This window comes from Mesoplodon bidens (genome assembly GCF_964165515.1).
Source record: "Mesoplodon bidens genome assembly, chromosome: 14".
NCBI lineage: Eukaryota > Metazoa > Chordata > Mammalia > Artiodactyla > Ziphiidae > Mesoplodon > Mesoplodon bidens.
The window spans coordinates 24343758-24371445 of NC_138170.1; the positions used below are offsets into that span (position 1 = coordinate 24343758).

A 27688-nucleotide genomic window follows, 5' to 3' on the forward strand; every position below is an offset into this window, starting at 1 on the left:
CGCCCACGTGATGCGGAGAGGCTGGCGCCTGGTGGAGGGGGCATGCCCCCCTGCAGGTGTCTTAGCAAAGTTGTCGCCAGCCTCTCCTGTGCAGAGTCAGGGCTGGGCGCTGGGGCCTCCCCGGGGCCACCAGCGTCAGGGCCTCCTCACCGGCCAGGCTTCAGGGAGCATGGACACGCACGACCACCCCCGTGCTTTGGGCTGTTTTCAAACCCTTGGTCAGAAAATCAGCCCTCATGACCAGTGAACCACAGACAGAGCAGGAGTAGAAGCAGACCCTTCTGCCGGGCCGTCCTGCCCGGAAGGATACCCTTGTCCTGGCCACTAAGATGAACCAACCCTTTGCCTGATACCCTCAGATTCCCCAGGTCCAGACCTCACGCACCGTGCTCGTGATTTGGCCTTTGGGGCCTAGGCAACATACTCTGAGGAGCAGGGTAGAGTCCTCAGTCACATGCACTGACATCAGGACATGGAGGTGACAGGGACATTGGGCCATCAAAGGGCCACGGGAACAGAGTCAGGAGATGGCAGCCTCACAGTGAATGCCGGGCTCTGGTGGGACATTGTTGGCACTTTGCACAGTCACACACATGCACCCCTTGCTTCTGTTAGACACAGATGTCAGTGTGTGATTCTGGAGGGACGGACTGATGACAAACCATGATGCCTGTGTTTCCGAGTCTTTAAATAAAACTGAACGTGGAGAGGCCTGGTGTCTGGATGGGGGAGCAGTCAGGTGGGGCCGGGCTGGGCAGGAGCAGAGTCGGCAGGCGCCCCCCACATCCCCTCTGCCAGCCTGTGGGCGCACAGCCCTGCCACCCCCAGGAGCTTCCGAGTGGGCCACCCGGGGTCTGTGTCAGGGTGGTGGGCCGCTGAGGGGACCGGGGGCACCAAACAGCCACTCCCGGCACAGGCTGGGATTCTGCCGCTGGGCAGGAAGAATTGAGCCTGGCCAGCGGGGCTTGGGTGGCTTCTAGGACCCCTGCAGGCTCCTGCTTGCCTGGAAAAGCAGAGTGACTTTCTGTAGGTGATGCCCCTTCCTTGCTTGTGGGAAGCCTTCATGTCAGTAGTCATTCAAGTCCTGTCGGCCAGGAGTGCCTGGAATCGGCCTCCCAGACCAGCACACTCACTACCCTGCCTGTGTGTCTGGCCTCGGGTGCCTGTCCTCTGGAACACGGGGTGCGGGATGCCTGGAATCCACCCGCAGGAGGGGCATCAGGAGGCTGACGATCTCCAAAGGGGGGGCGGTGGGGGCCTGTCTCCAGTAGCCAGACAGAGGGAGGCCCAGCAGAGGGCCGCACATGACCCAAGACCTGTCAGGGTGTTTCCTGGAGGAGACCCCGCTGCCCTCCTGGCCGGGCCTCCCACCCAGAGCCTTTGACCGTCATATCACGAGCTAGAGGGAAGCTTAGCCGGGAGCTACTTCCCTCTTCTATGTGAACGAACGGAGTGAACTATCGGAAGACTGGTAACACCGCCTGCAGGGTGGGGAGGGGAGGTCAGCCCGTGCTTCAGTGACGAAGCCTTCACGCGCTCCCCAGCAAGCTGGGCCAGAGACACTTCGCCAGGTGGGCCGTTAGATGAAGCGCCCAGATCTCATGCTCAGTGCACCCCCAAAACCCATGCCCAAGGCTGGGCACTGAGCCAGGCCCTCTGTGGAAATAGTGCGTGGGGCCTGAGGGCCGGGGGAGGCAGCGCCATCATGACCCGCAGGCCGCCTGGCAAGTCTGACCACAGGGACGGACACGGCAACCCCCTGCCCCTGGGCCTGGAGCCATGTCCGAGTCCAGGCTGGTCGGGGCAGCTGGACACTCACCTGTGAAGCAGAGACAATCCCACTGCCCACAGGGAACTGGGACTCTGTTGAGACCTCAGCGCCATGGCTTTTGGGAACTGCAGTCATTGCTCTGCCCCCGACACTGACGAGGTGGCACCCGTCGGCCCTGGGGAAGCTCGGGTCTCCTTTCCTGGGGGAGCCGCTCCACAGCCGGCCCTTCATTGGCGAGGACAGATTGGCGGTGTTCTGCCCCGCCCCCACCCCGCGGCCTCACCCCGCCCCATCCCTCCCCACAAGCCCGCAGCAGAGCGAGGGCTATTCAGGGACCGTAACAGACGCGCCTTTCCAGGCTCTGCGTCCACAGCCCCCAGTCCTCCTGGGAAGCCTGGAGCCAGACCTCCAGTCACAGGACTCAGCCTGCAAGGGGTAGGGGAGGGTGTGTGGTTCAGAAAAGGGATTCTGGGTAAGGAAGGGGAGAGGAGGCCCGTGAGGAAGCCCTGCACCAGGCAGGGCAGAGGTAACAGGGTGGCAAAGCAGGAGCGGGACTGGGAGGGCGGCAGGGAGGGGCTGTGTGCAAGCGCCCTGTAGATTGAGAACCACGGCCCGTGTCCCACTCCCGGAACCTGAGAACCTGTCAGGTTACGTGACAAAGAGGGGTTGAGGTTGCTAACCGGCCGACTCTGAGTTAGGGAGACCCTCCTGGTCCCCTGGGTGGGTCCAGAGTGCCCACGGGTCCTTGCAAGGACATCGGGGAGGCCGGAGAGCCGAGAGCCGCTCAGGGGAGGCGCCCAGGGCCTGCTCTGAAGCTGAAGGAACCAAAGGCTGACGCTCCTCTGACCCGGGTCGGGTCCTGAATGACCGCCGGGACCCCTCCGGGCCTTGGGCCGTTTCGGGAGGGCTAGTGGGTCTGTTTGAACAGGGATGGAAGGAGGGCCAGCGGGGCAAAGGGAGAGGGGGCTCCTGATGGGGAGCGTCCGGAACTGCTGAGGAAGAGGCTCCAGGCGGACCGGGAGGCCCCCACGGAGGAGGTGAGCGCCGGCACCGGGCTGCAGCGGAGGGGCCACCGAGGGGGCGGCTCAGCTAGCACCGGGCAGGACGCCTGTCCCGCGAGGTGGGGTTGCGCACGGCAGTGGCAGGGGCTGAACACAGGCCAAGGAAATGGCGTGCGTGCGGGTCCCCTGGAGGGAAGCATCCGGGGGGCGCGGAGGGCGGGCAGGGGAGCGCGGACGGCGACGGGCTCTGCCACCTGCCCCCCGCGCTCGCCCGGGGCCCAACCTGAGGGGGGGCGCAGGTTCCTTCCCAGGGACCCCACCCCCTGGATGAAACCTCTGCCTTGGGCTAGGCTGGGAGACAGTCCTCCCTGTTCGGTTGTTCCTGGAATGACTCTCCCGTTCCAGGACCCTCAGGGCCTCAACTTTTTGGTATCAAACTGCCCTCTTCTCTAAATAAGCAGCTCTTGCCCTGACAGTTCCAAGAAAGAAACATGACGGCCCCCATAAGAGAAGACGTGCAGCCGCCCTTGTAATCAGAGGAACGGGGTCCACGCGACACCGGGACCCGCAAACGGAACGCTGCTCTGCCTGCCAAGCCGCTGGGACACAGGTGACGCCCCGGAAGGGGACCTGGCGCACCTGCGCCCCAGGAGGTGCCACGTGGACGCGGGGCCCTCGCACGGTACGTCGGCACACGGAGCCCACGCACAGGGACACTCACGCAGGGCCCATGCACGGCACGTCGACGCACGGCACGTCGACGCATGGGTTCCGCCCTCGGACCCAGGAGGCGGGGGTTTGCTGCGGCTCCACGCCAGTGGTTGAAGGAGCAGGTGAGGATCCGGGGCGGCGCGCGTGTTCCTGTGAGAAGGGGACATGGAGGAGTGAGCGTGTGTGAAGGGGACGGGCACCGGAATGTGCTTCGTGTGTGCGCGGGAGCGGAACCTGGGCGGTGGGCGGGGCGTCTCTGGAGGTCCCTCAGCGCTGCCTCACTGGAACGTAGCTTCCCATGTCTAAGTCAGATGACCTGTTTGGAGTGAGAGTCAGAAGCTGAGCAGCCGCTGCCTCTGGCGCGGCTGAGAGGGACCGGGGGCGCCGCGGGGGAGCAGCCTCTGAGCTGGGGGCGGGGCGGGGCTGGAAGAGGGAGGGAGAACCCGGAGCCTCCCGCGGCCGCGGTCCCCACCCCAGGCCTGGCCGGGCCTTCTTCGAGGGCCGGCTGGGGAGCGTCCCGGGACGTCGGTGCTCCCGGGCCTCGCGTCGGAAGCTGCGGTCCTGACTCTGGTTTCCGACGCGGCAGCCTCCCACCCTCTGGGCTGGATCGTGTTTGGCGGCGGCCCTCGGAGGGTCCAGGGCGCTCTCCCTTCTCGGCCTCCGTGGCCTGAGCGCTGACTTACAACGGGGAGAGGGGCGGGCTCTGCAGCACCGCCGAGTTATTAGCACCGTGGCACGTCCATGCGCGCCGCTGACTCAGCCCTTTAATGCGCCTCTTAAATATGCATCAGAGCCCTGATAAACGTGAGTCATCCTGGGAATGACTTCGCAGCTGTTCGCCTGCCGCATCGCTGATGCATGTTTTTTCGGTGAACTCATCAAAGGACCTAGATTTTAATCAAAGGCTTCGGAATCCTCTGTTGGGGCCAAGTCAAATCCCTGTGAATGCGAAGGGAGGTCTCTGGTGGCACACCACAGGGCTCTGCCAGTAGAGCTCGCTGTAATTTAGGTAAAGGCGTCAGGGCGTGAATATCACATCTGTCAATTACCCAGAGCCTGGTGGGACAGGTGGATATGACAGACAGCGGAACCAAGGTCACAGTTTCCTCAAGGGAAGAGATCGGTGCACGACCAGAATAATTGTGGAACCTTATATACAGAAACCTGCGGTTTATTGTGTTTGACCGACCAGCGTGACCAGGGTTCCTCCAAAAGGAGGATGTGACATAAGTAAATGCAAAACTGCCGAGGCGGGTGCGCGGAGAGTCCTGTGAGGCTCGCTTGTCGTAGGGCACGTGCAGCTGTGGCGCTTGGGGAAGGATTAGTGGTGACACAGCTGCCCCCAGGGATCAGGACTCAGAGGGAACTCCCGGGGCAAAGGGGCAGGAATGGCAAGGCAGGCGGGCTTCTCCTCAATTATAGACTAGGTCACTTTCCAGGCCTTGGAATTAATTGTCTATTAGTACAAACGGTCAAGTTGCATTGGCCAAGTAAAATTGTAAAAAAAGTGCTTTAGATTTTATATTTTCAAAACGCTAGAACTCTTTGTTCAAATGAAGTCTTCTGTGGAAGACTAGCACGTAAAGCCGATGAAAGCAGGGCTCTTTTTCTTGAAACGGGGCGGGGGCCGGGAAACCCTTCTGCGTGGGTGCCCCCCACAGTCCACGGCCCTTTGTGCATCTCCCAGGCAAGTGGGAGCTTCTGTGCTCTGTTCCTGTAACAGCTGACAAGCCATCGGGTGTCGGGGGCCTGCTGTTCTAATGGACTCCTGGAGGGTCTCCTCAGGATGGTTAGACTTGGAAACGTGATCCAGAATTGAGGTTGCAAAGTTAGGTTAAACAGCTGGGCAACCCCGCTCAGCCCTGTCCGTCATACTCAGCAGAGGCCGTGCTCCCGGGACGCCTCAGCATTTGGTTTTGGGCCCAGTGTCTTAGCGCTGCTCATTTCTCCTCTTTATCGGTGCCAGGCGTGAGGCCACTGTCAGGGGCTTCCCTATGCAGCCACTTCACAGCCTCGAGGCGGTGGAGACAGGCGTGGCCACTGTCCCCGGGTGGAGGGGAGTTCGCGCCTGCGTCCCACTGGGACGGCTGCCTTTCTCTCCCCGGACGGGGGGCATCGACAGCTGCCACTTCCCCCGCCCTCCCGCAAAATGCATTTCCCAGACTGCCCTGCAGCCAGCCCAGGCCACGAGTGGGGACCCCCCTTCTTCCCGGCTTTCCGAAAGCTGGGGCATGGATGTGTCAAAGCCACCTCCGGCCACGAAGACAGGAGCAAAGTCTGTGGACAGCAGAGAAGGAGGAGCAGGAGGGGCTCTGACCAGCCAAGCCACGGTGGATGGCCTACCCACGGGAGAGAGAAGTAAATGTTTGTCTGTTTAAGCCGCCATCACTGGGAGGCTCTTCTTCCTCTTACACCTGTGTTTTTTTTTTTTTTTTACCATCTCCACTGGGTTGCCTTGTAACCTGACGTTCTAGAATGGTCGTCTCTCTGTGGATCACAGATGGAGCAGGCATTGCTGAGTGACCAAAACCCAGTTCTGACTTCTGCTTATGGACATAATGGAAAAACAGCATTGGATTTACCCTTCCGCCTGACACAACTAGGAAACCAGACAAAACACAGGACATTGGAACACAGGCGCCACAGAACAGTGATACTCGGGAAGAAGGGGCCCTTTAGTGAGTGTGGGCTGCCATCACAGCCGGGGGGCTTAAACAGCAAGTTTAATTTCCCACAGCTCTGGAGGCTGGAAGTCTGAGATCAAGGTGTCAGCAGGGCTGGTTCCTCCCGAGGCCTCTCTCCTTGGGTCCTCATGTGGCTGCCTCTGTGCGTCTGTGTCCTGATCTCCTCCTTTTATAAGGACAGCAGTCCTGTTGGATTCAAGCCCACGCATGTGACCTCATTTGCCTTACCCACCTCTTTAAAGGCCTGACACAAAACACGACCGCATGTTTCAGCTGCATCACACAAAACTTTTTGTCTGTTTTTGTCTGTTTTCAAATTTATAAAAATATTTTGTAAATTTGCCTTTTTTGGGGGGGCCTGTAGGGTTTTTTTTTAAGAAGTATGTTATTTAATTTCTGAATATTTAGGAATTTCCCAGGTATCTGTCCATTGTTGATTGCTAGTTTAATTCCATTGTGGTCAGAGGACATACTTTATACAATTGCAGCCCTCTTAAATTTATTGAGGCTGGTTTTATGGTCCAAAATATGTTCTTTGTTGGTGAATGTTCTGTGTACACTTGAAAAGAACGTGTGTCCTGCTGCTGTGGGTTGGCTGTGATCTCTAAATGTCAGTTAGATCAAATTGATTGATAGTGTTTCTTAAGCCTTCTCTATCTTTATAGATCTCCTTTCGACTTGTTCTGTCGGTTACAGAGAGAACATTGTTGAAGTTTCCATTTACAACGGTGGATTTGTCCTTTTAACGTCTGTGGTATCTGCAAGTCTCTTTAGTTCTATCAGTTTTTTGTGTCACGTATTTTGACTCGGTTATTAGGTGCAAACACACGTAAGATGGATAGGTTCTCGTGGTGAATTGGCCCCTTTATCATTTAGAAATGACCCCTTTTCTCCCTGGTGCAGTTCCTTGTTCTGAATTGACGTTGTCTTAGTTATGCTGCCACTTTAGCTTTTGTCTCATTCCTATTCCCATGAGATATGTTTTTTCTATCCTTTTAGTCTGTCTTCATCTTTAAAGTAGCGTTTTAGTAAAGTAGTGTTTCAGATAGCTGTATCTTACTTTTAAAATCCAACCTGCCAGTCTCCGCCTGTTAACATTGGAGTGTTCTGACCATTCACAGTAATGTGATTGGGTTTCAAGCTATAATTTTGCAATTTTTTGTTGTTTCATCCTTTCATTATGTCTTTTTTCTCCCTCTTTTCCTGACTCCTTTGGATTAATTTAGTATTTTTTATGTTTCCATTTTATTTCCTTTTTTGACTCAAGAGGCATACTTCATTTTAAAATTTTGTGATTGATCTAGAGTTTGAAGTATGTGTATTTAGTTGTCATTGATAGTTATCACAATATTAAAGATACACATTATGTCTCTTCACAAATTTTGTGAGCATTTATTATTCGAATACGCTGATTCTACCCTCCTCAGCCTTTGTGCCACTGTTTTCATACATTTTACTTCTATGTTTGTGCCAAAAATCTTGGCTCTGTGTGCACCAATGCTCAACAGAAATACAGAGACAGAGTTTTGGAGGAAGGGAAAGAATAGCTTTATTCTTTGCCAGGCAGAGAGGGAACACAGCTGGCTAGGGCCTCGAACTGTGCTCCCTTTCGAGAGGGTAGTGCGGAGTTTCATAGTAATGGTTCAAAGAGGGTGTGATCAGCTCGTGGACACTCTTCTGATTGGTTGGCGGTGAGGTAATTGGGAGTCAGCATCGTCAACCTTCTGGTTCCAACTGGTCTGGGGTCTCCGTGCTTGTGAGCAGCAGACAGTTAACTTCTACCACCTGGAGGGGGTTTCAGTGTCTGCAAAACAGCTCAAAGATATTGCTGTGTGTATCCCTTGAGGGGAACCAGGACCCTGCCCCAGGGCTGCACTATTGTTTCCTGACTGCTCCTCCCTGGTCTCTGCATCCCCTCCCTTCCCTGATTAGCATCTGTTTGAACCTGCTCCTTGGAACTAAGGGAAGGTCCTGGAGGCCAAATGAAGCCCATTTCCTGTAATCAAGAAATGGGGGACACAGAAAGGCTTTTGTGCCCAGGAGCCCACAGGGCCCTGCTCCGTATCATCTGTTACAGAGGCCCACAATTTATTTTGATTTTGCTTTAAACAGTTGATTATCTTAAAGCAATTTAAAAGAAATTTTTTTATTGGAGTATGGTTGATCTATAGTGTTGTGTTAGTTTCAAGTGTACAGCAAAGTGATTCAGTTACACATACAATTATATCTATATTTTTCAGATTCTTTCTCCTTATATTACAAAATATTGAGTATAGTTCCCTGTGCTATACGGTAGGTCTTTTTAGGTTATCTGTTTTATATATAGTAGTATAATATTAAAGCAATTTTTAAAAATAAATTTATTTATTTATTTTTGGCTACGTTGGGTCTTTGTTGCTGCATGCGGGCTTTCTCTAATTGTGGCGAGTGGGGTCTACTCTTCATTGCGGTGCATGTGCTTCTCATTGCAGTGGCTTCTCTTGTTGCGGAGCTCAGGCTCTAGAGCGCAGGCTCAGTAGTTGTGGCACACGGGCTTAGTTGCTCTGCGACAGGCGGGATCTTCCAGGACCAGGGCTCGAACCCGAGTCCCCTGCATTGGCAGGTGGATTCTTAACCACTGTGCCACCAGGGAAATCCCAAGGCAATATATAAAGTGGAGAAAAACAGTCTTTTATGTTATGTGTTTACTCTTTCCAGTTACTTTGTGTAGATTTGAATTTCCTTTAGGTTTCATTTTTCTTCCGTCTGAAGCATTTCCTTTAACATTTCATGTAATCCAAGTGTGCTAGCAGTGGAGTTTTTCAGCTGTTGTTTGTCTTAATGTCTTTATTTTGCCCATATTTTTGAAAGATACTTTCACTGGCATGGAATTCTAGGTTGACTTATTTTTATTCAGCATTTGAAAAGGTATTGTCTTTTGGTTTGCATTGTTCTTGATAAGATGTGTTTGTTTATTGTTAACCTAGTTTCTCTTGTAATCGGGAAGAACCTTTGTATCCTGTTACCAGTTAATCACTAAAGGGATTCTGCCTATAAGCTTAAATTCTACATAACGGCACATCTCTGGGACCCCTGCCTCCCAGATAATGAGCATTCAGCTAAAATACCTGTATTTAGCTTCTGGGAAACCTCCTGAGCAGGCCCACCTGTGAATGACTGCAGGAAGGAGCAATTAACACCTCCCCTCCGGAGGCTGACGGGAACCAGGAAGTGCTTGGCTTTAGTCCCGCCCCTTTTAGTATAAAAGGAGCCTGAATCTAATTCAGCAAGAGGGTTCTTTGGGCCACGGGCCCGCCCTCTTGGTCTGCTGGCTTTCTAGATAAAGCCGCTATTCTTTGCCCAGCAACTCACCTCTCAGCTTATTGGCCTGTTGTGTGGTGAGCAGGACGAGCTTGGACTGGGTAACACCATCATTCAGACTCTCTGGAGTCTGCAAGATGTTTCCTTCTATAAGCATCTCTTTTTAAAGCTAGTATTTTCCCCACGTCGGGTAACACCTTAAACGCTGAGATTAACGACTCGGCAGGGAAATGGGGAATAAAGAGGGTAAATAAGGAACCGCGCGGCCCTGGTGAGCACTCCAGGCGTTGCTGCGGAGGCTGCCGCCCTCTCCTCATGTTGTCTCGCCCGGGCCTGCCAAGCGGCTTCCTGATGCCGGAGGTCAGCGCCCCGGCAGCTGCAGACGTGCTTTCTGGGCACCAGCCTGTGCCGACCTGACAGGCGCTCAGCGCCAAGTATTGTTTACGAATGGCTTCCCTCTCGCTTGGAAAGACTCAGGGACGCCAGGGCTCCCCCAGCCGGGCTGGCCTCACAGGGAGGCAGGGCAGCCTCGGACTCCGGCCGCTCTCCTCTGGGCCTCACCCTCCTCCCGGTCCGCTTGGGCAGCAGCACAGCCTGCCTGCTCCCCAGAGTTCACACGGGAGCCCGAGGGGCGTCGGAGGGCTCCCAGGAGCCTCAGAAGCCGCCGGAGTGGGCGGCCCCAGGAGGAGCAGCTGGACATGGCCCTGCCCGTGACCGTCACGGAGCAGGTGTTTCTGTTTCCTGTCAGGCTGTCTGGGTGCAGTTCTGCCTGAGCAGGGCCAGTGCCCTAGTTCTGGGTTTCGTCTCACAACCCCCTCCGGTCCCACACTGAGTAGCCTTTGTCAGCAGTAAAGGGACACTCATCCTCCAGCAGCTGCATTTTCACTTTGTTTCTCCAGAACTTCGGGGTAGGAAGCTGACCCTCGGGGCAGCCGTCATGAATGTGGAGAAACGGCACCAAGGACGGTGCCGACCGAGTGAGCCAGGGCGAGGCTTCGTGGGACCAGGTGCTCGGCCTCCCCCCAGGCTCCCAGGTCACCACTCCTGACCTGGAACCACCACCGTTGGGACCTGAGGCCGCCGTGCGGGGGCCGGTGCCCTGGGGTGGTTTACTTGTGCGGTTGTCTCCTCCCGGGGGCCTGGGCAGGAGAACTGGAGGTTTGGGGCCACGCGGCTTTGACCTCATGGGTGACCACGGCTTGCGGTGGCTCTGTCCACACAAGCGACGGTTACCACAGAGGCAGGAATTTAAGGAAAGGCTGCTTGGGCCTCCCTCACTGAGGCACAGGCCACTTGCAGGCACCTGAGAGTGGGTGGGCCTTGTGGAGGACCTTGACCTTGACCCCAAACCACAGTTAGACAGGCCTGGGGGCAGCAGAGCCTGAGCACAAGCCAGTTAACAAAAGGGCAGTGGTTGAGGCCAGAGGGGGCAGGCGGGACAGAGCCCAGGACACACCTTCGGGAGCTGAGATTCTTTGCTCGGTGAGACACTCGAGCCTGCCCGGTGGCCGACCCCCTCCCGTCATCGGTGGGCATCTGTGCCATGACCCTGTGGACTCCTGATCCCAGTGCTCTGGCCACAGCTGTATGTGGACTCGCTGCATACACAGCCGTGTCACCTGTGAGGACTGAGGCCCAGCCTATCTTTATTTTTTGCCTCCTGTGAGGGGGCTGCCAGCTCCGGTGACGTGTCTAATGGAAGGGGACGATTGTGCCAGCCTTCCTTGCCCCCAACCTTAAAGGTGCTTTCAGTGTTGCATCGTAAGTGTGATGCCTGCGCTGGTTACTGTTTGCAGATACCCTTTATCAAGTTAAGGAAGTTTCCTTCTATTTGATATTCTAAGAGTCTGTTGTTCTCTTAAATCTCAAAGATGCTAAATTTTATAAATATTTTCTGATTCTACAGGGATGACCATATGATTTTTCTTTTAATATTCATGCTGTGAGTTACACTAGTTAATTTTCTAATGTTAAAACGTCATTGCCTTCCTGGATATGAGGAACTATCTTTTTTTTTTTTTTTTTTTTTTTTCTTTTTGCAGTATGCGGGCCTCTCACTGTTGTGGCCTCTCCCGTTGCGGAGCACAGGCTCCGGATGCGCAGGCCCAGCGGCCATGGCTCACGGGCCCAGCCGCTCCGCGGCATATGGGATCCTCCCAGACCGGGGCACGAACCCGTATCCCCTGCATCGGCAGGCGGACTCTCAACCACTGCGCCACCAGGGAGGCCCGAGGAACTATCTTTTTAAATATATGTCCCTGGATTCAGTTTGTTAGTAATTTGTTTAGGATTTTTGCATGTTTGTTTATGTATGAGATCAGACTATAATTGTCCTTTCTCAGAATGTCTTTATTAGGCTTTGAAATGAAAGCCATGTTGGCCTTGTAAAATGAGTTTGGGATGTTTCTTTTATCCATTTTTAGGGAATGTATTTGTTTCCTATTGCTGCTGTAACAAATTACCACAAATGTAGTGGCTTTGAACAGTACAAATTTATTTATCTTACGATGTTGGTAGTCAGAACCGGACTAAAATCTAAGTGTCAGGCACAGCTGTGCGCCTCTGGAGCCTCCAGGGGAGAAACCCTGTCTGCCGTTTCTAGCCCCTGGAAGCGCCCACGTTCCAAGGCTTTTGGCCTCTTCCGCATCGCAGCCAGCAGTGCTGCCCCTCCGACCCTGCTTCGCCAGCCACACGTCCCTCCAGCGGGCCCCCTAAGACCACCCAGGACCACCTCCCGGTCTCAGGTCCTCTGCAGCCTGCTGCCAGGTGAGGAAGCACACTCGCAGGCCCAGGACCGAGGGCGTGGGCATCTCTGGGGTGGGGGCAGTGTCCCACCTACCACAGGAGAGCTGGTCAAATGCCTTTCCTCTTGAGACACCTGAGAGGATTCGCGGCCCAAACTGTAGGGGGATTTTAATTATAAATTGTCTTTTATTAAGACATTTTGTATTTCTTATATCAGTAAATTAACTTTTTAAATTATTTTCTGTTGATGCTTCTGTATTTTCTGATTTATCAGTGACACTTTAATGGCCCAGGATCTGTAGGGAACCCTCTTTTCTCATTCCCCGCTCTTGCCTTTTAACTTTCAGCCTTTAAGAAAAAAGACCGGCTTACTGAGGCATAATGTACAGAGAGGAAGAGGTTGCTGACGTGGCCACTTGCACGTGCTTTACGAACGTCGGTAGCCACGCAGCCCCCTCATGCCACGGGTCTGGGGACCTGCACCAGCTGTCAGATGCCCTCCTGACTCGGAGGCCAGGCCGCCCCCCAGCAGGGCTGTCTTCTTCCCTAACGCTGCCCTTGGCCGAAAACGTAGCTACTTTTGGCTCAGCGTACACGATGCACCTTTTCCTATCAGGACAGGAAGCTTTAGCTCACTCTTGTAAAGTGACGCAGCTGATTTTTAAAAACTTCTATCTAGAAAAATCAGAGCATGTGATTACTGATTTATTTGGGTCTAAATCTACCATATTACTAAATGCTTTTTAGCTGTCACACCTATTTTATTCCCTTTATGTCCTTGCTTCCTTTTGGATTATCATTTATGACACCAGTTTTCCTTCTACTGGCTTGAAAGGCACGTGTTCCCATGCATACGTGGTCCTTCCTGAGTCTCACGTTACCCGGCTGATGGGACTTTTATCCTCTTCCCAGTTAATGCAAGAACCTCCTCACTGCATGCGTCCCAGTCTCCCAACTTAACATGCCGCTTCAGTCTTGAATTTTTGTTCCCTCTATATTTCTAGCTCCACAGGACATTTTCATGGTTTTACACAACGTATTCCTTTGTGTGTCAGTGTTTTTGAAACGTGACCTAGTTATCCTCCTGCATATGCAGTAGTAGGACTCCTGGCCTGGACTTGAGTCCACGTCCGCCGGCCCCTGGCCTGGCCCCTCCCCCCAACACACCTCTCCCTCTGCTCCGTGAGCATCTGGCCTGTGAGTCAGACTTCCGCCTGCTCGCTGGGCTAGGCTTATGAACCCCTTGTCTGTTCCCTGCCTCCGTCTTCCCGGTGTTCTCTGTTCACTGAACCTCTCCGCCCCCCGGGTGCACAGGCTTCGTTGGGAGCCTGCTGTCCCCAGTATCCGGGTGGCCCTCCTCCCCTCCTGCTTCTGAAGCTGCTTCAGTCCTTCAAGGCCCAGTCACACCCACCCCCTTGCTTCCCTGTGCTCCACGGCCAGGGGCAGGAGCACTTCTCAGGCCGCTCCACAGGGGCCTCATCAGTTTGTGCTCCCATTTCCTGGCCAAATGGGAAAATGGGGCCTAAAATGAGTTCATCTTCAAAATGGGGATAGTACTCATCCCTGTGGTGCCTGGAAGCTGAAATCATGGTCTGTATGAAAGAGCTTAAAAATTCAGAGTCGTCGGTACAAAGCTTAATGGTTGGCGGTGAAAGGCAATTCTGTTTTACATGCTTTATGGAAAAAAAATAAAACATGTCTAGCTTTATTTTGTTCCCAGGAAATTTATTAACTTAAGCATCAGTGGATAATACCTCACTGTGACCTTGGAGAATTAATAAGCTTTGTAAGGAGAAGCTGAGCGTTACCCAGGCAGATCTCACTGTATTTGCATATCCTGTGCCGATTGGTGCCATTTTTCCAACAGCATTTGCTCACTTCGTGTCTGTGTTGGTAATTCTCACAGTATTTCAAACTTCCTCATCATTATATTCGTTACGGTGATCTGTGATCGGCGATCTTAATGTTACTACCACGGCTTGCTGCTTGCTGAAGGCTTGGGATGGTTAGCATTTTTTTTTAGCAATTATTAACCAAGGTATGTGCACTGTTCTTTAGACATAAGCTATTGCACACTTGACAGACTAAAGCACAGTGTAAACATAACTTTTATATGCACTGGGAAACCAAAATTCATGTGACTGACTTTATTTCGATACTCGCTTCATTGGGTGGTCTGGACCCGAGCCCGCACTATCTCCGAGGTCTGCCTGTACTGTAATTGTTTAAAAACATTTTTGTTCTTTGCAGTGCAACTCTTCTAAAATAAAATCTTATGTGGAATCCCAGATACACGAAGTGAATTCAGGATTCACACTGTGGGCGTGAACGTGTGGCGAGTCTTCCTCACAGCAGAGTCACTAGCAGCCCAAGGTGACGGCCCTTCTGTTCAGCTCCGGGTCTGAGGTAGGTTTCCGTGACCTTTTCAACTAGGAATTGAATAACTGTTTTAACATGCCAGCAACCACTCTGGCATTTAAAAGTAACTTTATGAAAGTTCAGGATAGCTGGTTATACACAGCTTGATATAATAGGCTACGAACAACCACAACTCACACGCAGCACATCACCGAGCTCGCAGCGTCGCTCCTGGGCTAAGGCTCAGCGCTGCAGCACTGGCCGGGCTTGGGAGGCCAGGCTACCTGCCCTCAGGGACTCACCAACTCTCCCGCTCCCACCTGCCAGAGGCTGGGCATTACTGATCCTGAGAAGAAAGTGCAGAGCTTTTTCTGTGATGCTTGTAACTTACTTTACTAAACTGCAGAAATGCAAAAATGGAATTTAAAGTGTTGGTCCAGATAAGCTGTGCTACAAAATGAAAGGTTTTATTTGCAACTTACACAAATTCCTGAAAAAAATACACTGTTCAGAATCCGACATGGGCTAAGTAAAACATTCTGTTATCTGAAAAATACTGGTAATATACCTCTGTCTTAAAATAATTCAAACATATAATTAAATTCTCATAGTTCTGGTAAGATGTTTAAGATCACAGTTTGCCAAAAGAAGAGTTACAGTAATTTAAATGCAGTTTAGTGAATATGTAGATACATTTTATTTGTCAAGTGTAAATATCAGTTTCATTTAGAATATTCAAGTACAAAAAATGAAAACTTATGACTGTTAAGAAAAAGTTAGAAGCCATTAAATCGTTCTGCAAATACTGAGGCACTGAATTCAAATATCCTTTACAATACGAATTATCTATATTTTTATCTTTAATATTCAGATGTTCATAGTAACTTTTTTAAGAAATATTTTTAATAAGATGATTCAACTTTATTATTTATTTTCCCTGGAAGACAGTTTGAAACAAGTATGTAATACAGACTCATGCAAACAGTGTGAAGACACCCAGTTCCAAAGGTACTTATCACCAGAAAAGGGCTTATTTACCTGAGTGTTTCTGCTTTAAACATGTTGTTTCATCACAACAACCCATGGACCACAACACTGAAGCACATACTATGTAATTTGATGCAAAAGCTTAGGATCATGTTACCAACTGGATAACTGTTATGAAAAATTTTAAAGTTCTATAGAACTATTGAGCTTGGAGTTTCAGGTACATAATACGTATTAAAACATATTCCCGAAAGTTTACCTTTAGTATGTACACAAAAGGTTCATCTTGGAATATGTATGCAATCAGAGCCACAATATAAACGCGTCCTGTACTTTCAAAGGCACTGACCCTCTTGTTACAGCCAAGTGATAGCAAGCACTGGGCAGCAGGAGAAATGACCTCAGTTCCTCACAAACCAACAACTTAAACTTCTAACAGTGAATGAGTAACATCATCCAGTCTGGCTCATGTACTGACCTCATACTTTAACTGTGGCCTTTTGCCAGATATAGTATAAGTGATACAGCAAATAAAAACAGCAAGAAAACCAAAGCATACTTCTAACAGTTTAATAACTTTGCTTGTGATGATCTTCTGTGATCTGGAACCTTTGTTTTACATAAAACCGGAGCTGGAAAGAGAAAAAAAAAACCTTTTGATTGGTACAACAGAAAACCATATAGGAATAAAAATCACTTGTTTTTCAAAGCTTTTACAGAAAGAGCAGATGTACATCGAGGATATGACAGGATATCTAGCCATGGGACTCTGGAAAAGAAAAGAAAAAACAAACACCACAATTTCTTGAAGGGAAATTTTTCTGAGCTCTCAAACTATGGGCTTGGCCCTGATTTTGCAAACAACAGCCCATACCTTACTTCCACAAGGTGATTGTAAATGGTTTTTCACGTATGGAATAAAGTCAGGCGAGTCCAAATCTAGTAACACTGGACTAAGTTGAGATGATAAGGTAAAAGACCCCTTAGCTTTATAATTCGAGGCACACTGAAAAGAAGTTATAAATTATATTTATACACTTGGTCCTATGGATCCGAGGGTTCCACATCTGAGGATCGAAAATACAATATTTGGGAAAAAATAACAGAAAGTTCCAAAAAATAAAACTTGAATTTGCCACTTGCTGGCAACTATATACCTAGCATTTACATTCTATTTACATTGTATTAGGTGTTATAAGTAATCTGTAGATGATTTAAAGTGTACAGGAAAATGTGCATAGGTTCTTTGCAAAAATTGTGCCATTGTATATGAGGGACTTGAGCATCTGTGGATTTTGGTATTCTCGGGGCATCCTGGAACCAGTCCCCCCCACAGATAACGAGGGTGGTTTATCTTTTGAAATTCAGTGTATTCATTTTTTTCTAGGCTCTGGGGGTGGATACATCAACAGACAAAACAGAGATCCACTCCCTGGAAGAGCTTAAGTGAAAAGATCATACATGAGAATTCCTTCTTCCCCAAAACCATAAAACCCAGAGGCCAATTAAATGCACCCAAAACCGTGTGGATTTACTTCTCCATAGTTCAAAAATGGAAAGCTATCATCATGGGCAATGTTATGTTCTCCTACCTTTTTGAAGGTGACTTACAATATTCTGAAAATATCAGTCTGAAATATGGTGTGGTCATAAACCTGAGGACTGCCCTTTGGGGCACGGGAGAACCTGAGCTCCCCACGCGGAGGGGCTGGGTGCTCAACAGAGCGAGCAAACAGGCAAAGTGAAGAGGACATTTAAGTGGGAGAAATAAATGAAAAAAAGAAAGGAAGAAAAAAACCTTACTTTCTAAGACTTCGCTTACGTTGTCTTTAACACATACCCCAGACCTACAAGCCTTGGGACCATCCTCCACCTGCTACCAAGGCCGCCCCGATGCACGGGGGCCCCCTCTACCTGCCTCTGCATCTTTACGTCCGCCACTCGTTTCACAAGCTCTGACATCAAAGCACAGGAGTTCCGATCGATAGCCTGGTTCCCTTATTAAAATAAAAATTCTCAAAAAATCATTATCAGAATTTGTTTTAAAAAAGTAAACCTAAGAATTAATTTTTTTTATCAACTATTATGTCTATGATTCCCCAATATACAGCCTCTGTCAGGCATGAAATGTGACATAACCAATGGGGGGAGGGGTGGTCAGCAGTTACTGGACGTGCCCTGGAGCAGCCAGGGTCCCAAGGTCGCTGACCCTTAGGTGTTGTAGCAGATTTTTATTTCATTCATTCATTCACTTCAGACTTTCACTCAAGGATGCACAGAGCACGGAACCCATGCCAGGTGCCCTTCTAGCTGCTGGGGAATCAATCAGTACAGCAAGAGGGATGAGCTCTCTGCTCTCAAGGAACTGACGTTTTAGCTGCAGGAGCAGACGGGAGTAAGGAGACAGAGTGAAGCGCCCTGAAGGTCGGGGCAGTGAGACAGGCGCGGGGTGCGGGGCGCTTACTTCTTGCGGTCCTTGTCCTTCCTCACGTTACCACCTGGGGTCATAAAGGGCTGGTTTTGGTATATCTCAGAGGTAGCTTTCTTCTTAGAGAAGGCGATTATTTCTTCTTCCAGAAGTCTTCTCTTCTCCTCAAGCCTCAGCTTCTCCTCTTGGTGTACTCTCTTAAGGTGCTCAAACTTGGCCTGGAGCTGTGAAGTGAAGTGCGGTTCCCGCTGAGGACGTGCTGGGGCAGCCCATGCCCCGGCACCTCCCCACTGCAGCCCTGCTCATGCGGCCTGCACAGCGACATGTGGAATTGCTCTAACTTTAATTTTGAATGAGCTCCCGTGCAAAAAACGCATGAACAAAACATAAAAACAGCCTCATGCACAAACCTCAGTTTTTTAAACATTTGACCTCTTAGAGTTTTTCTTTTGCTCTACATTTTCCCCACAAATCCTCCACAAATAAAGTTTCAAAAATCCATTCTTAATAAAAGTGAGAGACAAATTACAGAAGCAAGTTATCAAAAAGAGGGAAAAAAGCCCTTATTTTCCAAATAAATTTACTACGTGGTAGTGAAATAGCTGTTGACTATACTGGTGAACCTGTTTGGAAAGCAAGTGTCAGTTTAAATCAAGAACCTTAAAATCTGTTATGTTTTTCCCACGGTCATTCACCTTCTTGAAATCTAAACTAAATCAAAAAGTCCTGAATTTAGATAAAAGTTTTATACATAAAAATACAGTTGACCCTTGAACCTTGCAGGGTTGAAGACGCCAAACCCCGCTGGTTGAAGATTCGAGTGTGTCACAGCTCCGTAAGCACAGACGGTGCAGTCCTGTGGACTCAGTGAGTGAAAAACATCCACGTATAAATGGGCCCATGCAGCTCAAACCCAGGTGGTTCAAGGGTCAGCTGCACTTGCTGGGTTTACACCATAATTGGGAAAATACACCTGTGTCTCTAAGAGAGAGAACATTTTAAAATTCACTTACGCTAAATACACTCAGTGCAGTCATTAAAATGAGTTTTGCCAAAGTTTATAACAGTACAACATGAAAATTCCCTGGTTTGATTGTTGTTTATCTGAAAAAAGATCTAGAGACTTCAGCAGGTTCCTTACAAATCAGCTGTGTGCCAAGAACACAAGCACAACATCTAGAATCTACATCAAAAAAAATAACTTTGTTTTTGATTCTCTGGTCTGGTTAGATAAATTTTCAATTAGTATTTTCAGTTCTGGGCAGCAACCTAACATTTATACAAAAAGTAGGACTTGGTTTCCAGAAAAGATGGCTTATGATCACTGAGGAAATCAGTGAGGAAATCATCAGAGGCTGAGGGCAGAGAGAGCAGAGAGCTATGCTGCCTCCTAATAAAAATCAGATGTTCCAGATACGGAGCGGGCTGGCGAGTGAACCGGCAACCCTGACGGCGGAGTTTACAGAGTAGGGTTGAAACAGATGAAGTAAGGCCCGAAGATTCTCTTATTCCTGAGGGTGTCATTTCCAGAGGCATCAGTTCCTTAGTATTTGCTTATGTAAGTGGTTCCTTATAAAGGAAGGAAGCATGTTCTTTATAAAAAGAAACATAAATAAATCGGTGGCATAAATACACAGACTGGCAGCTCTCTGAGCATGCGTGCACCCCATGGATTTGGGAGAGGAGCGGGGCAGCTGGCGGGTGACGCCTGGAAAGAGAGGCCACAGGGCAGATTTACGTTATGTGAACAGAGATACATCTCTGACAGACACTTAAACGGAGGGTGCACACTTTATATCCTTAAATATCCTGAAAGGTTATGGAGTACTTCATATATCATTTATGAGGTTGACTAAAAATTCCAGGAAAACTATGAAGAGAAAAACGTCTTAGAAAGGGGGCAGGGGGAATGTGACTTATTCACATTCTGTGGAGTTCACGGCTTTCGTCAGTGACAGTCTGCTCCACCTGCAGGAAGCGCTCACTCACGGCTCCAATATTCACTACAAGGCCTTTAACTCAGACACATTTGCAAGTTCTTCTGTGCTGTTGAAACTGCTCGCGGCTGCTCTGAAGCCTCTATGGCCGATGTGGTACGCTGCTGTCTCTTGTAAACCTGCTTCTAAGGACACTATACATGCTGTTGTTCAGTGATCCTTTTTAAAGTATCCGTTTTAAAAAGTGAATACCAGAGACAACATTCCTCTCTTGCCAAACTAGTCAGTGTCTTTGACCTGACCTCTGTACTTGGCTGGAGACCCCGGAAGTGTCACTGACAAGCACCCAGCGCTGCGGCTCAGCTGCACCGAGTGCAAACCTCGCTGCTCGTCCTGGACTCCCCACGTCCAGGTTCTAGTGCAGCTGTACTTGTTTACTGAAAATTATCTAGAATACTTGTAGAAACAGGAGGGGCATAAATACTAAGTGAACAATTAACCAAGAAACAGACTTGCATATAAAATTCAGAAGTAGTAACATTTTAATGTTGGTCGTGCACTTCACCTGAGGGATAAATATAAAGTGCACTTTTTCTTGTGCTGGGGAAGGGCTGTGCATCCAGGATGATGTTGACAAAAGATGCACAAAAGAAACCATTTAAACAGTATCCTGACGTGATATCTGTCCTGTGCATCTCCCTACTCTAGTTACCTGACGTTCACTGCATTTTCAGCTAACTCTGTACTATACATGAAAATCGGCCAAATTCATACAAAAGGTGAATTAAGAGGTATTTGTTTACAACCATATTGCCAAGGATATTTTAATAACAAGGCCATCTAATACAGACTTAAGTAAGGTTTGGGTTACCTGCCAGTATCTTATCGACGTAACTAGCTTTGAATGTCCCACTTTGCCCAGTAGAGACCTGGTTTACACCCACCTATTGTCCAGTGTAACTAACTACTAAAAAGCCCCCTTTCCCTCTAAAACTGCACTTACACTGACGGTAAATTATACGGCCCTCCTTGGTCCTTCAACTGATGGCTCTTTTTTTTTTTTTTTTAATTTTTGGCTGTGTTGGGTCTTTGTTGCTATGTGCAGGCTTTCTCTAGTTGCAGTGAGTGGGGGCTACTCTTGATTGTGGTGCACAGGCTTCTCATTGTGGTGGCTTCTCTTGTTGCGGAGCACGGGCTCTAGGCCTGCGGGCTTCAGTACTTGTGGCTTGTGGGCTCTAGAGCCAGGGCTCAGTAATTGTGGCTCACGGGTTCTAGAGCGCAGGCTCAGTAACTGTGGCACACGGGCTTAGTTGCTCCGCGGCATGTGGGATCTTCCCGGACCAGGGCTCGAACCTGTGTTCCCTGCATTGGCAGGTGGGTTCTTAACCACTGCGCCACCAGGTAAGTCCTAACTGATGGCTCTTGAGTTAATCATCACTCATGCGAGTGAAGATGACCCCCAGACGCCCTGCATCAGACCTGACTCTAACGTACCAGCCTTGCAGGATGAAACTGGTCATGAGGGAACTTACTAATATTATTGTAATATTAATGAAACAGGCCAGTAATCTGCTTCTAAACCTATATAATTAAAAGTTTAGAACTCTTGTGACAATTTGAACTAACTTCATTAGTTTTAATACAATGTTCTTAACACGAAACCGCTTGAATCACAAAAATAAACATCTATGAAGCACCTACTGACAAATACTTCTCTTTTTCTTTCAACCATTTGGTCACCCTGAATTTTCAATTTCCTTTTAAACAATGTGCATTTAAGCAAAATATTCTTATGTGGGGTTTTAAAAATTAAAATTCAACTATAAACCACTTCTACATCTTCTCTCCTCACTGGAGAAACTGAGAACCATGATGTATGAGAGAGAAACTCTTATAAGAGAAGCACCTACTAATCAAAAGAAAAATCAGCACCCTATTTCCTACTCATCACAACTCCTTCCTCAATATTTGTATTTAAAAGTAACTCCAGGGACTTCCCTGGTGGTCCAGTGGTTAAAAATCTGCCTTCCAATGCAGGGGACACGGGTTCTGTCCCTGGTCGGGGAACTAAGAACCCACATGGCGCGGGGCAACTAAGCCTGCATGCCACAACTACTGAGCTCGTGTGCCACAACTAGAGAGGAGCCCACGCATGCGCCACAAGGAAGAACCTGTGCGCCACAACGAAAGATCCTGCGTGCCGCAGCTAAGACCCGACACAGCCAATCAATCAATCAATATTTTAAAATAAATAAACAAAAATAACTCAAAACTAGGGACTGTTTTCAAGTAAGAGACTGAACAAAACATAACACCCAAATGCAATATGAGACCTAACATTGAATTCTGGTTCAAAAACAAAAAATCACCAAACAGAAAGCAACAACAAAAGATAATCTTGGGACGAGTGGGGAAATTTGATTGTGCACTGGGGATTAGGAGAGTCTGTGGCATTGCTATTCCTGTTCTTAGGTGTAGTACTGGTACTGTGGTTATGGAGGAAAATGCACCTGAGCTTCAGAGATGCATGAAAGTGCCTGCGATAAAGTGTTGTGATGTCTACAACCAGCTTTCAGGCGACCAGGGAAACACACACACTAAAGACGGCAAAATGTCCATTCTAAATCTAGGTGTGGGCAGGGACACAGGTACCCCGTACTTTCACTTTCCCATTGTTTGAACTTTTTCAAAATAAAGATCAAAATTCAAATTATAAACAAGAGAGATTATTTATTTTACAAAACCACTTACTACAGGGTTTATTGAAATAGCAAGTACTATATAGGTACTTAAAATAATAAATTTGTAGCATTAAATTACTTCACAAATAACTCTTCAGGAACTCTTACATCAGCAAGTTCATTTGTATTAACATTTCTGTCTTCTCTTAGAGATTCCTTTTTGCAGCTCATCCTTTTTGACCCTCATCTTAAATGTGGCCACTTATTTAAAAGCAGCCATTGCAGTAGAGTCTACAGAAAATACCTTAACTCAAGTAAAACTAAAATTGATCCTTGGAGAACCAGAAGCAAACCAAACTCACTGCAGACGGTTTTGCGCCCAGGCTGCCCAGACCACCCACCTCCAGGAAGCCTGACTTCAAACTCAAAGGCTAGTTAACAGCTTTCAGAGTCACCTACTTCAAACAACAATCCCAAGGACTCAAAACTCTCAGAGAAGGCTTTATCAAGCCACAGCTAAAACAATTCTGGCTCCTGGTTAAGGTACTTAAAATGCTTCTTAGTAACCTAGTCCTTTACAAGTCCTCAATAAACCACTTCTAATGGAAGACACCTTGTTCAAAAAGGCAAAAAATTTGTTTCCAGCCTGTGCTTTTTTTGGGAAGTCTGCATCCGAAGAGTATGTATTAAAATACAATAGCTACTTTTTAAGGAACAACTAATTTTCAAAACCATCTCCTAATTCTTGAGATAATTATCCCCAGGTTAACAGGACACCCCAAATAAGTGCACATCCCAGCAAACCAGCACACTTGCCTCTCTCTCAGCTTCTTTCAATACGGCTTCTTTCTCCTTCACACGCTGCACAAACAACTGCTTCATTTCTTCCTCCTTCCTCTGACGTTCACCATAAAATTCGTGTCTTTTGGCTTCGTAGGTCTCCTGAAGACTGAAAAATTATTTGTGGTACTCTCATGTTAGCAAGATTACATCACAAACTTGCGAACACTTGGTCCGGGTTAGGCCCCGTGACCATCACAGCACATGTGGCTCCAGGGAGCGCACGTCTGTCTGCGGGTCCCTGCTTTGCCAGTGCTCCCAGAGGTGCTCATCTCACCCCAGATGGATTCCTCCTTCGACCTCTGTTGATTCCTCCCCTCCCCTCATTGCCATGTGCGATCACCAGGCTCTGGGAGCTCAGCCTGAGACCCCGCATCACTTCAGTCCCGTCTTGTTTTGATTTCTACAGATACCGTGTTCAGCCCAACTTGATCTTTGCGCTTTTCTGCCTTCGCTACTGGAATAATCTCCCAGCTGAGCTCTAGGCTTTTAGTTCCTCTTTCTTTCATTTTGTTCTTCCTGCCACTCCTAAGATTTTCCCACCGAAAAGAGAGATCTCCGTATCTTTTCCCTCTGCATTAGTTATATTATCTACAGGATAGCAGCACTTCAGAAACTTCACAGTCTGGCCCAACAGACCCAATCCCCCTAAGGTTTCAGCTGTACCAACCTAACCATTGTTCCTAAGACGTGCCACACGTTTCATGCTCCAGCCACTGCCCGCTTCCCAGCCCTCCCTCTACCCACTAGTCCTGTCCCTCGCTTCTCCAGTCTCCCCAGCTGGAATCCACTGTTCCTCCCAAGCACTTCCATGGCTCCTTGTTTATACTTATTCCTGGCATTTACACCCCACCTGCCTCTCTCTCCTAACAGCTCAGCATCTCTGTAACCCAGCTATCCAGTAGAACCCTCCAGATGTTTTGGTTTCTTCATAAATGTTCATCTAATGACAGAAACTGCAGGGAAGTAGACACAGTTTAACCAAGCAGAGCAGGGACTATCCTGGAACTCCACAGCCAGTGCCTGCCTGTCTTACTTGTGGCATTTCAGAAGAACCACAGACCTTATATCTGGCAATGCAGGGCCCTTCCATTTCAGCTCATTTGGAGAATATCCCCAAGGTTTAACAGGGAACACAGATTCACTTTCCAGCTGTGTCACAGTTAGAAATTTCTATTACTTATAAAAATATAGCTAAATAGATTTTACATGTGATGAAATTCAGGAATTTTACTAATGTTATAACTGGAGAAATCTTTCATGGCTAGGACTGTATAAATTTAAGGAAAAACAGAGGAAGAAATGTTACACCATAGCACTTAGAGCTGAGCCTGAGCGTGTGGTCCTCAGAGCATGTATTCCAAGGAGGAACAAGCCTACACATTGTCTCTAAGAGCAAAGTTCGTAAATGTACAGAATGCCCTAGATGACCACATAAATGCCTCTAATCTTGAGGCATTTTACTTTTTATAAGGTTTTTTGTTTTTCTGTGTTTGTTTTGGTCTTATTTGAAAGAAGCCTCTAAATCGATCAGGCCACCTTCGCCCACATTTCACTGGTCCTACACTGGACTGATAGCCTTTAGTGGCAAACTTAGTTTAAATAATGTATTTAAATCATGTCAAATCAAAGTTTTAAAAAGTTCTCACTAATCTACTTACACAAGCACTTGAGTTGTTCAGGAGGAAAATCAAGCCACCTGGCAAAGAGAAAAGACCAAACGCTTGCGGAATAGCTGCCACCAGCAGGGACTGGTCTGGGCTCACTAATTCCCGCAGCGCCATGAAGAACAAGCACTAACACTGTCCTTCAGGTAAGAAGGCGACATTCGGAGAGGTAAAGTCACCTGCACAAAGGGACAGAGTTAGCAAGTACCAAGCTGGGGCTGAAACTTGATCAGACGTGCTCCAAAGCCTGTACCCCTCACCAGAATAAAACCCGCCTACAGTGATGCCTCAGCAAGAGGTAAAGAGGAGACACTGCTGCCGTGTGTTCTGCATCCATCACACACGCCCACTGTGACAGGTAAACTTACAGAGCCAACTGCAAGGAAAGAGACCGCGCTGTCTTTCGAAAGGTGGTAATGAAGCTCTGAGAGGGCCTGCAAGGAGTGGCTGTGAAACTAATACAAGCACTGTTGACTGCCATGGATCTGAGAATGAAAAAGAGCTCTCCTGCTGCCGCGATATTTAATGCAGCATCCGACCCTAGTTGCAAACATCACTGATTGAAGGCAGAGCTGAAAACGAAAGAGGAAGAAAATGCATCCTTGATTGCTCATGCCCATCAGGAAAACCGCTGCGTCCCCCTCACTCAGGACCTCCTTGAGCTCCAGGTGCAGCTCTCACAGGCCTGATGAGGGTCCACCACAGACCAAGTGCAGAAAGACACAAAATTTATGACACACAAAATTATGCCAAACACTTAAGAAACTCTAAAAATACCACACAAATCTCCCTTCCAGACTCTTAAGGCCCAGAGCACTTCACTGATGGTAAACGAGACTAGTTCTGTTCATCTAAAATAACTTGGGGATTTGAGGTTTATAAAAGCATGTTTCCTGTAGTTTACATAATTAAACATCAGTTAATTAAGACTACAGGGGTACACATAATGCCAACCCCCTGGACCTCATGACAAGCATGAGATCGGTGTGGGTACATGGGGACACAAACCATAACTCAGCACAACCATTCAAGTGAAACAGAGATGGAGACACTGCGGGGCTGCAGAGAGAAAGGCCAGGCCATAAAGAGCAGGGCGCAGCCTAACAGGCTCATGTAACTTAACTGTTCTTATTGATGGATACAATACTGAGGGACAGATTTTACATGCCAACCAAATTATAGTGACTGCTGTTGTACACATGCCAAATTAAATGGGAAGATTCCTAAGAAAACAGAATACAAGTTCTTAAAACCACACTGGTGAAACCTTCCTAGACCTCAGGCTATAAAGAACTACAGGAATTTTATCAAATAATTTATTCACAAATGAGAAAGCACCAAGAGGAGAGAGATTTTGCTGCGCCTGACCCAAGGAATCCCATCTCGTCAGGACTGCAGGCCTGGGAAGAGCACAGGACCACCAGGTCCTGGGCAAGTGGGCAGGGCCTCCCTCACACTGAGCTCAAGCCCCCGGCCTTCTTGCTTGTCCTCTGCAAGCAACCTGCAGCCACTGCTCCTGCCCACTCTGTAACCTGGCCTCCACTGAAGAGCCTCCTTTCCCAGTTTTCTATTCTTCACCTGTCCAGTGGGCAGACGCTCCCCAAACTGAAGAAATGCTAAAAAGACGGCTGTTCTGAGTGCCCGCCCACCATCTCTCTCTCCTGTTGTATTATTATTCTGGTTACCTTTGGAGAGCTACTTCTTCCCACGGGATGCATTCTGGTGGGACAGGCAGTCAGGCTCACACCCACCCAGCCAGAACACGGGCACATGTCCTAAGCTGGGCCCGCTGGACATCCCCCTTCCTGGAAGGAAGGCTGGAAATGGTTTGTTCATGAATGAAACTGGTTTTCTCCCTTCAAATCTGCAAGCCCTGGCCTGTGCTGTCCTTTTTGACTCAGGTGGCGTGTTCCTCCTTATTGTCAAAGAACGGTCAAGGGAGCAACTGGACTGTATCACGCTGCTGTACTTCCACAGCAAAACCCTCTCGCCTTCAACACGGCCCCCTCTCCCTTCCTTCTTGAGACCTTCTTCGCTTGGCTTCCGAGACATGACCCTGCTGGTTTCCTCCTTCCTCTACCCTAGGCTTCTCAACCGCTTCTGTCTGCCTCTCCTGCTGACACACATTCAACGGACTCAAGGCTGTTTCCATGGCACCTTTCTTTGCAAATGTACTTCTCTCTCCGGGCATCTCACCCATACGCAGTGTTCAGCTAACCACCTCTTAGTGCCTGGGACTCTGAAGTTCATCCCTTTGGCCCAGCCCTCTCCTCTCTCCTCTGAGCTCCAGATAAACAGCCAAAGTGCCTATGTGACACTGTCACTTGGATGTTTCAGAAGAAACTCTAAGTCCCCAGGTCCCAACTGAGCTAGTGATCTCCATCCTGCCCCACAGAACAGCCAGTGCTCCTCCAGAGACACTACCTCATGAGGGTACAACTACCTGCCGAGCTGAAGAAACCACTGATCCAGGCCAGCAGAAGTCTTCTTTTGGCATCTTCTGCTCCTTTACCTCATTATATCTGAACAGTCACTAAGTTCTTTCACTTTTATCTTCTAGATGTCTCTCAAACACATC

The 27688-nt window shown here is 48.8% G+C and overlaps 1 protein-coding gene across 3 annotated transcripts in view; it reads right to left on the minus strand.

Annotated features, from left to right (window-relative positions):
- Positions 1 to 13987: 13987 nt before the first annotated feature.
- Positions 13988 to 27688, minus strand: part of SEPTIN10 (septin 10) — a 55765-nt gene continuing 42064 nt past the window's right edge. For 2 of the 3 annotated variants that reach the window (XM_081253702.1, XM_081253701.1), the window contains 3 exons: positions 23420 to 23552; positions 18022 to 18209; positions 13991 to 16189 (listed from right to left, as the gene is read on the minus strand). In XM_081253702.1, coding sequence (XP_081109828.1) covers positions 16174 to 16189; positions 18022 to 18209; positions 23420 to 23552 — 337 coding nt within the window. In that variant the 3' untranslated portion in view covers positions 13991 to 16173. Of the gene's footprint in view, positions 16190 to 18021; positions 18210 to 23419; positions 23553 to 27688 lie in introns of all 3 variants that reach the window. The other variant, XM_081253703.1, reaches the window with a different exon arrangement.